Source organism: Scomber japonicus, chromosome 9 (genome assembly GCF_027409825.1).
Source record: "Scomber japonicus isolate fScoJap1 chromosome 9, fScoJap1.pri, whole genome shotgun sequence".
Lineage (NCBI taxonomy): Eukaryota > Metazoa > Chordata > Actinopteri > Scombriformes > Scombridae > Scomber > Scomber japonicus.
Genome location: NC_070586.1, coordinates 15,796,531 through 15,806,725, shown reverse-complemented (window position 1 = coordinate 15,806,725; position 10,195 = coordinate 15,796,531). Strand labels below are relative to the sequence as shown.

Genomic DNA, 10,195 nt, shown 5'->3' with positions numbered 1-10,195 from the left:
TGAGCGCAGGAGTCCACCGCGCAGCCGCAGATCGTTTTGAATTTTCTTGGTCCCGCCCAACAGCAACAAGCTGAAAGCCGATTGGTCCGCGCTTCTGTCATTCAAACTTTACTGTGGGCTTCTGGAAAATGTAGTGTTTTTTTATCGATTCGGGGATAATTTCAAACAGAGCTACAAACTCTACAATAATTTTAATTATTTCCCGTTAGACTGACATCCTCAACCCCAGTTTTAAGTTACAAATTGAAACTAGGAAGGAAAAAAGAACAGAAGTAAAATGGATAACGTTATGTTTATTAGGCTATATATTAATACCATTTCACAACACATGACGTTGTCCATGGTAACAGTTCAAACATCAATTCGTCAATCAATCATCACAATTCTCTATTTTGTTTTACTTATCATAGAATACTGTGAATATCTGCGAATTAGCAAGCTATTTAGTAACAGTAAGTCTTGAAGGGATGTGAACAGTGAGCAGACTGATGTGTTGCAGCTTGTAGGCCTATATGTGGTTAGCACCAGAAGCTGGAGCCAAATCAGCTGGCACAGAAGTAACACTGCACAACTCCTGCTGAGAAGGGTGAGATCATCCACAGCAAAATAATAATGTTGCTGTGATTGTTATATGCTTTCCGCCACTGGGTGACAGCAACAAGCAATAAATACAGCAGCGGGTGGCATGATAGAAGAGCGTGGTGCAGCACATAATAGGCCGTCTTTTTATCCTGGCTTTTGTCTTTGACAGGAGGCAGTTTTTCTTCTTATTATTGTTCCATTTATTATTATCTAATAGTGCCGACAGTAACAGCAACAGTAGAAGAAGGTCTAGTAATGCAGCTTGTACCATCAGTATCAGGGGCCCCAAAAGTCCTGGGTTCACTGCACGCTAATTATTAGGTATTGGTAGCACATTTGTTATATTTGTCTGTTATATGGAGTGATATTGTAACAATAACTACTGCATATTTGATTTATTTTATATCCATTACTTTATTTAACTTACACACAGAGATGGGAAGGTTACTTTGTAAAATGTAATAGATTATAGATTACTAGTTACCCTATTTAAAATGTAGTAAGTAGCCAAATGTAGCTCTATCAATTACTTCATCAAATGAGTGTAGCTTATTACATTTGATTACTTTTCTAATTTTCTAACAAATGTTTTCAACTATAGTGAGTGTGCCCATTAAGCTCACCAAAATCTAAGTTCAGGTGTTTTTCATTGATACTGAGTGACATGATTTATAAAGGAGATCATTTCTTATAAAGCAAGATTTATCTCTCATTTGAACATGTATTCATTAATTCATGTAGGTTTTGGAATATAAAATAACGTTTTTTAATGAAAAAAGTCAAAAGTCTTAATTGGTACTTTGATACCATTAAGACCATGTCATGATTTATTTACAAAATATAAAGAAATATTGTTTTCAAAGAATTAAAAACAGCAATATATGTATTCAGTAACATATTATACTAAGAAATTAGGAAAAAATCTGAGCAAAATGTTAAAGGTCTGACTTCAGATGTAACCCCCTTTGTAATCATCAACATTTTTATAAGTAATTTAATTACACATTTTTTTCTGAGTAACTGACAACAGTTACATTTATTTTGTACTCAAATGATGTCACGCCGCTACATCTAACTAGTCACTCAGAAACACTGTAGTCCCATATGTATATGTGTCTAGATCAACACACAAAGAGAGTATTGTCAGGTTTTGAAACAATGCAATCAAGTTATACGAGATAGAGAGAGAGAGAGAGAGAGAGAGAGAGAGAGAGAGAGAGAGAGTACACAGTATACCACCTAGGATTACTTTTTCTCCCTCCCGTCAGATGAAACTCAACCATTTTCCTTGTACAGACTCAATATATCCATAGCTAACCCTAAAGGTCAGTGACTAGCCCTCAGATAGAAACACTTTATAAAGTGTTCATCTAGTCTAGTAAGATTTCATTCTCAACTACACTACCGGTCAAAAGTTTTAGAACACCCCAATCTTTCCAGTTTTTTATTGAAAAAATGTTTTCAAGCTTACCATCTTGGTCTTTTTTCCTAAGGTAGTTCTGGCATAGCTTGGACTTATTTATGTTTTAGGTCATTATCTTGCTGTAGGATGAACCCCTGACCAACTACGTGCATACCAGAGGGTACTGCATGGCGCTGCAGAATGCTGTGGTAGCCCACCCTGGATCCAGAAATACAGCCCCAGACCATCATGCTTCCTCCTCCATATTTGACAGTTAATGTCACACACTGAGGAACCATCCTTTCACCTACTGGACGGCGTACAAAACTCCTGCGTGATGAACAGAATATTTTAAATTTTGATTCATCAGTCCATTACACCTTCTTCCAGTCTTCAGTAGTCCATTGGTGGTGTTTCATGGCCCGGGCAAGCCTCTTCTTCTTATTCTGATGTCTTAGCAATGGATTTCTTGCTGCAACTCGATCTGTCAAACCTGCAACTCAAAGTCTTCTCTTCAGAGTTGAAACTGAGACTTGCTTACTACGACCACTATTAAGCTGTGCTTGAAGCTGTAGTCCTGTGAGCCGCCTATCACACAAACTGTAGACTCTCAGAAACTTGTCTTCTGACTCTGTTGTGGCTTTGGGTCTGCCAGACCTCTTCCTTTCAGAGTTTCCCCCAGTTTCTGAGTGCTTTCTGATGGTGAAGGAAACTGTACTCACTGACACCTTGACTTTCTTCACAATTTCTCTGTAGGAAAGACCTACATTTTTGTAAAATTTTAAGTTTTGGGTAACCTTACCTTTTTTTTAAAACCTCTGGCAGTTCACCACTTACCTTTGTACCATTTCAAGCTATTCATTGGACTTGAACTGCTTGAATTCCAGTACAAAACTGGAAAAATTGGGATGTTCTAAAACTTTTGACCGGTAGTGTATATGCTAGAATAACAGCACACAGGTGTGGACCAAAGCAGCATCAAATAACAAAGTGACATTGTCATTACATTGACTTACAGAACAAACAGCGCTATCCTCTGAAGGCTTGTCAGATCAACACATTAAAGAAACACAGTAATCTACACAACTATAATTTGCCCTGCCACGGGCTCAGACAAAAGTACAACATCATAACTGTTAAACAAAGGCTAGAACTCACATACAGTCAACTATCTCATTTTACACGGCAAAGGGCAAAGTTTAAAATAGACACAGCATGAAAGTATTTGGAACAGATGTGGAATGTCAGACTAAAACTGTCCACTTACCAATTTGTAAATATATAATATGTACAAGAAATATATCAAATCATAACCATTATTTTATATCTCTTTCACAGCAGGTTCTGCAATATTACCAAAGTCTTTTGGTCCTGTGTCAAAATCCAGTTTAAGATCTTGATTATACTTTTTATGTTAACACAGTGCCTATTCCTAAATCATACTGTGTTCAGTGAAATTACCACAGCCCAGTTGTCAGAAAACACTACTGATACCTGGCCCTAGAAAATCTCAGGGTCCCAAAAGCAACTCTTCTCCCCAGGTTCCAATTAGCAGGTTGATCTGTATGGAGTTGCCCAGAGTGTTCAAAGGAACATTACAACATATGTGGTATAAGTAGTAACAGTAGTAGTATAAGCAGTTGTAAGAGCAGCTGTAGAAGTGGTAATAATGGTTGCAGTAATGGTATTGTCATTAGTAACAATGAGCAGCAACTATATTTCAGAATCTATACTGACTGCAAAGTCACGGGAGCCAACTGGCCGGCTGTTGGTGCAGAGGGGAGATGCTGCTGATACTGGTTTCCCTGCTCTGCTGTGTCCCTGCAGCCAAGGGCTGTCTGCAGTGTGACCGCAGGATCAGGCTCCTTCATGAAGACTTTATCCTGTCTGCTCCCTCTGTGATCGACCAGATTGAACTGAAAAAGATTTGTGACTATGCCTATGTGACCTATAGGGACACTAGCCAGAAGCGAAGAGGGGTCATAGGTGAGGACAAGACCTGATAAAGTATGACTGTGGGCATCTTCTATTTTCCATTTTGTTTCTTTTTTTTTTAAATCACATTTCTTTCTAAAAACATTTCCATGCCATTGATTTTTTTATGACTTAATGATTATCTAATGTCTCTCATTCTGTTTTGAAAAATAGCATGAGCTGTATGTCTATACTGAGAAATATTAAAACCAGTCAAATATGAACATCTGTTTCCCATTGTTCAGATCCCACTACTCTGTACAGAGCCAGAACTGAGTACCAAAGTGAATTTGACCGCTTCCTGAAAATCAAGCGCACTGGTGAGAAGCAAAAAACAATTTGCATGACTTAATTTCAAATTGATACACAGAGATTGGAAACTTAGGACAAAATTTAGAGCAAAATATTAAGGTCATGTAGTAGATGATGCAGTCTTCATAACAAACTCAATGATTTTAACCCAAATGTGCTCTTTTTAAAGGATCCATAACATTTGAAGCCACTCAGATTATGGAGAAAGGCAGGAAGATCTTAGAAAAACACTTGAACGCTTTCATCCGTGATGGTAATTGGCATGAATAACAGTGAGTGTTTCTCACAGTATGAGGCAGAGTACTTCTTGTAAGTCATTGCTATGTTGAAGATGCATTAGATTCAGGTCATTTGTTTGTCCCTCTCTTAGGATTGTGCCCTAATAAGTGTGGTAAGTGTATTACTTTCTGATCCTTCCCACTCCATCGTTGTAAATCCTTGTAGAAGCACAATGTGTACAAACAACATACAGTACAGTACATGTTTGCATAAACACGTGTGTGTGCATGTGTGTGTGTGGTATGCTTGTCAGGGCTTCTGAATCGAAGAGTAATGGATTGCATCTCATGCCACTACAAGATATACATCTGTCCTTCTCCCACTGTCCAGCAGGACTGTGGTGGTATGTATTTATTTGTTTGTTTGTGTGTATAGTGCATGTGTCTGCATGTTGCTGGGTGGGTGAGTGGATGAGTGGAGGGTGGTACCTATGTGGTGGGCGTATAGACACAAGTACTCATGAGTGAGTAGGCTAAATGTGTTCTTAATGGAGGCGCCGGTGCTGCCTGTCCATGTGCAAGGCTAATAAAAAAGATTACTCAAGTAATCCTGATGCGAATGAATGAAGCATCTCAGTCTCTCCTACTCTTTTCCTCAACCCCCTTCCTCACACTTTCTCCAGAGTCCACAGTGCAAGCTGAGGAAGGAGGCCAGGCCGTGTTGAACTGTTTCCTTCCATGGCATCGTCTTCTGTTGGGAACTCCAGAGTACCACTATTCTTGGGCTCCCGGGGAGCCAGGAACCAAAATGGTATCTCTGTCATCATTTCCTCTTTCCCGAAATACAAATAGTAACACTTTTTAACCACTTTGCACAGTTCCCTTTTACCAAATATAATTTTGTTGCCTTAGCTGAATTATAGTGATTGTACTGTGCCAGCTTTTACACTCACTAACACTTCCTATATGTGCAGCTGGCTGAGAGTGATTTCAAAGCCTTGGTAGTGACGGCCGACTCATCCGTGGTCTTAAATCAGCTCCACGTGGATGAACAGGGGACATATCGCTGCTCACTGCGGGGCCGCAATGGAACCAACTTCTACCAAGTCACTTTTCTGCTTACGGGTATAGTGTTTAAGACATGTCATCGCCAAAATTTCCCAGATACTTCATCTCTGAGAGTGTAAAAGGTCACATCAGAGTTACTTTAGCACCTGTGAAAAGTTGCTACATAAATGGACACCAGTCATAATTTAATCCACTGTAAATAATTTATCACTGAATCACTGAATATAAAACTTGAAAATCTGTAAATCTGTTAGCTGCTGTAAAACTAAAATGAAGCAAATGTCAAAGTGTGAAAGAGCTCATAAACTAGAGTTTTCTGATGATATCTGGGAACACAGCAGTTAAGTTCAAAACAAAAAGATTCACTTCACACACTTCTATTTTCTCAAGCTTATAATTTGTTACTCTACGTGTGTGAGTTATGTCTGTTTGTGGTTTGTGTCTGTGGAGTAGAGGTAGGGTGTGTCGATATGTTTTGGAGGATGGGTGGTTTTTCTCTTTTCCTCTGTTGCTATTTGCACTTTCTTGCATTTCAGTTGTCATATTCATCTGCACACTAGTCATGGATTTATATATAAGAGAACATTTAATTTACTGGTAATATAAGGTGCCATAAATGGTAAATAAAATTGCTTTAAAAAGTAATAATAGTAAAAACATTTAAAGTACACAAAAATATATCACAAAATATCTATAATCAATAAATATATCAAGAAATGGAACAACAAATAATTTGTTCAAAATGGGGTAATTGAAGGTTGATCACAAATGAAAACCCTTCTTCTTAGTAGATACAGGATTAAATACAAGTATATGCTCTATCTTCTTCAACACATTCTTTACTTTTCAATTCAATTAACACACCTCTCTCCTTTTCTCGCTCGCCCTCATCACAGTCACCCGTTTGCCTGCCCAAACTCACCAACATTTCATCACTCTGCCCTCACCGCCTTATGGAGACAGCTACTCACCTTTTCAAACAACTGAGGGCCTGCTGGTGCCAGTCATCGCTGTGGTTACAGCTCTGAGTCTAGCAGCAAGCATGGGCCTCACAGTTGTTCTGAGGTGAGAGGCAGCAAGTGGGTGGAAGGGAGAAAGAGAGAATGAAAGAGGTTAGCAGAGAGGGTGGAGGTGAAAGAGGTGACACAGAACAGTCAGAGAGCATGACAGACTAAATGATGCAAGACAAAGGAAGTGGAGTCATGTAGATTCAAGGACTGAATCATGATTTATGAGGATTAGGTATATGTCATAACAAGCTTCAATAGGTGTATTAATAGTTCATTGTTTACAATTGGCCTTATTACACAATATTTTTCTCTAAAAGTAGCGTCACTCCTTCTTGGAAGAGTTCTTGGAAGCAATGTGAGTTACTCAAGTACAACAATCCTCAGGTGTTCATTTTACTAGCACGTATACGATGAGCACACTGTGGGCAGGTTTTCCTGTTGTTTCATTGATTTCAGTCTTGACTTGTGATTTTTCCTTGTAGAATGATGATGATTCGGTGGAGAGCTGCGAAGCTGCCAAGGAGGAGGAACACACAGAACGTGATGTGATGAATATACTACATAGAGTGAATACAGATTTCAACAGGAAGGGTTTACTCACATGACATTTGATATTTTTCTCTGTGGTGAAATAAATTTCCCAGCACAAACAGCCAAGTCACGTCTAGAAAGAACAGGGAAGTGAGAAACATGATGGCTTCATGCAAATTTGGTCAGATGAAGCATAACACAGCAGGGGGGGTGATTATTTTAAACGTGTATTGTTTATCGTTTAGCAATGAAAGAAAACTCATTGACTGATAGTGAATCAAACACTCATAAAAACCAGAGTGTATAACACACACACACGCACTAAAAAATCCCCCAGAAACTACTCAACTTTCCAGAATATTAAACACTAGTTCGCCAGAACACATCAATGATCTGACCCCAGCAGGGACACGTTTCTCTTGAATGGGGAGGCGGCACTGTCACGTGGGCGTTTATGAGTGGAATCAGGGATGAGGTAAATCTCCTGGATTACAGTGTTTTTGTGAGATTAATAGCCCCAGCCATCCCATTAATCCTGGATAATCCCCCAGTGGGAGGAGGAGGACGACGCAGAGGGTCAAAAGCTAGCAGCAGATGTTTTCATCACAGTTTTATTTATTCGTATATTAATTCAGTGTGGTCGCAATTTTGCATGTCTTGTAATTTCCTTATCATTATGAAGTCATTCTTTTCCTGCAACTCCCTCACCACTCGCTTATTTTTTAGTTCCCTTCTAAATACACTATGCTCTCTGTTCATTTTGATGACATAAGCTGCTTCAGAGTTAAAAATAGTCGTCTCTATTTACACAAGATCTGTCATGAGCTCCACCACCTCCTAGTCATCAAATCTACAAGGCTGTCACGTGTGATAATTCTGCTCACAGTTACCTTTTTTGTCATTCATGCCGCCTTCTGAGTTGTCAGGTCAATATCCTGCCCTACTATAACAAAACATCAACAATTTCACACCCATGAAAGGATTTTCTAACGGGGAAGATCAAGAGGCAAATGAAAATGAAAGCAACTGATTGAGTCACTTCTGCTATCAGTCAACCATTGTTCAGGTTTTTCAGGGTATTTTATGACAAACTGTTCTGAATCAGGTTGGGTTATAGGCTATGACTAATGTAACAAAGGTTGTGACGATGCAGTATGAGGGGGCGTGTGTTTGTGTGTGTGTGAGGGAGGCTGTGGCCTACAATGATGTTGACAGGATGTATGCAATGTGCCATTTCCTGTCTGGCTGCTGTGATGGAGACGAACATTTATAAAAAGAAAACATTCTTTAAGACACCCCCGCAGAGAGATACTTGCGTCACAATCTTCAAATTCGACAGACCTCATTACTTAAATTGTGTGTGTGTGTGTGTGTGTGTGTGTGTGTGTATGTGTGTGTTCAAGCCTAAAGTGCAAGTCGAGACTATAAATGCGCGCTCAGCAGCTCTATACTGACAGCCATGATGAACTGTGTGCCAAAATGTGTGTGTGTGTGTGTGTTTACTGCTGACTGAAATTGCAGCCTCAGCAGGGAGAGAGCATGAGAAAGTGGGAGAGCTGCTGAGGGGCTGGCAGGCAGCGGTGAGGAAGGGGGAAGAAGGGAAGTGGGAACATGAAGAAAATAGTCAGAGGTTTGAGTGGGACGGCAGAGTGATTTGATTGTAGGTTATGAGGAAGTGAGGACAAAGACGTCAGATTACACCTACTACACTGTCCCGCACTGCCCATTGAGTGTATTTTCCTTTGTGTAACAGTTCAATGAGCATCATATATGTATGAGTATGTCAACAATATCTCACTCCAGAAAAATTACAGGTATTTGACTTGAATATCAGTCATTTGAAATTAAGAATACTTTCTTTGCAAAAAGTGAAAGTACAAAAATGAGGGTGACCTATTAACGGTAGCAACATCCTGACTGTAGCCACTTCAACATGAATACACTGTATCAACCAGTTCCGCTGTAAATCAATATTTCCTTAGAAAGTATTGTTAACAGGAAAATTAATGGTACATGAATTCATTTTAATAGTGAAAGAAAACATGTTTTGAAAGAAAACTTTCATGAGAACTGACTCCAAGGAAAAGAGGTTCATATTTAATTTAAAGGGCTTCTCTGTAATTTCTATCTTTTGTAATCCCACTTACAAATATTGTCTTAGTCAGTGGTTCTCAAAGGGGTCCAGGAAACCCCAGGCAACCTTGAAGTCCAGGGGGATCCCAGAAAAAAGAAGAAGAATTTAGTTTCACTATGTATAGAAGTACTTGTCATGAAAAAATTGGAGAACTAATGCCTGAAAGCTTATTCTTAGTTTCATTACTGTCCAAAAACCATTAAAAACACACCAGCGAGGCACAGATGAACAAATTTGGTTTTGAATCAAACTCACATGCACTGCCTTGCTGCCTTGAAGTACCAAATGAAATTGAAATGAAATGTATTGACAGGTGGCTCAAAATAGTAAAGTACCATTTACTCCTGTTTGAGTAACATTTTAAGTTATTTTCCTTTTTCTTTTTTACAGTTTCGATCCCATCAGTGCACTGTGCAATTGTCTTACATGATTTATTTTTACTGTACTGTCACAGATACACCGCAGATGCTCCATATATCCTAGCAGAGCAGAAACAAAGCCATTCAAGTCTGTTCTGGCTTTATACAGTGCAACATTTCACTTTTCATCCAAGCTAATGCATGCATCAGGGGAAAAAATGTGTTATCTGCATGAGGAAAAAAACTGAGCCAGTGTTCAGTGGCCTAGAGAGGCTCAGGTTTAATTCAGCCCAAATTACAAATCTCCCCCTCATCTACAGGCTGTCGTTTCAGAGCAGGGTAAGGTTTTAACTCTCTGGATAACGTCATTCAGCATAAAAACACGGGATAACCCCAATCGACCACGTGCGCGGTTGGAAAGTCAAATTTGACGTCAGTGTCCATGTAAGGAGTGCCGGGAAAACCATATATGGTCGTTCCGCCTCTTGACGTCGTTTCTCCCGTGGAAATCAGGGAGGGGTGGCCTTGGCCCCGCCTCCGTCCCAGCTGTTATCAATAAACAAGTGAAACTCTCAATTTAAAACTGAGGAACAGAGGAATTCAAG

The 10,195-nt window shown here is 39.4% G+C and overlaps 1 protein-coding gene across 1 annotated transcript; it reads left to right on the top strand.

The window, feature by feature from the left end:
* The first annotated feature begins 3,768 nt into the window (after positions 1–3,768).
* Positions 3,769–6,625, top strand: LOC128364900 (izumo sperm-egg fusion protein 1). Its single transcript, XM_053325520.1, has 8 exons — positions 3,769–3,970; positions 4,204–4,278; positions 4,440–4,523; positions 4,641–4,661; positions 4,803–4,892; positions 5,172–5,299; positions 5,463–5,613; positions 6,453–6,625. The coding sequence occupies exons 1-8, from the start codon at positions 3,769–3,771 to the stop codon at positions 6,623–6,625; spliced, it is 924 nt and encodes a 307-aa protein (XP_053181495.1).
* The last annotated feature ends 3,570 nt before the right edge of the window (positions 6,626–10,195 follow it).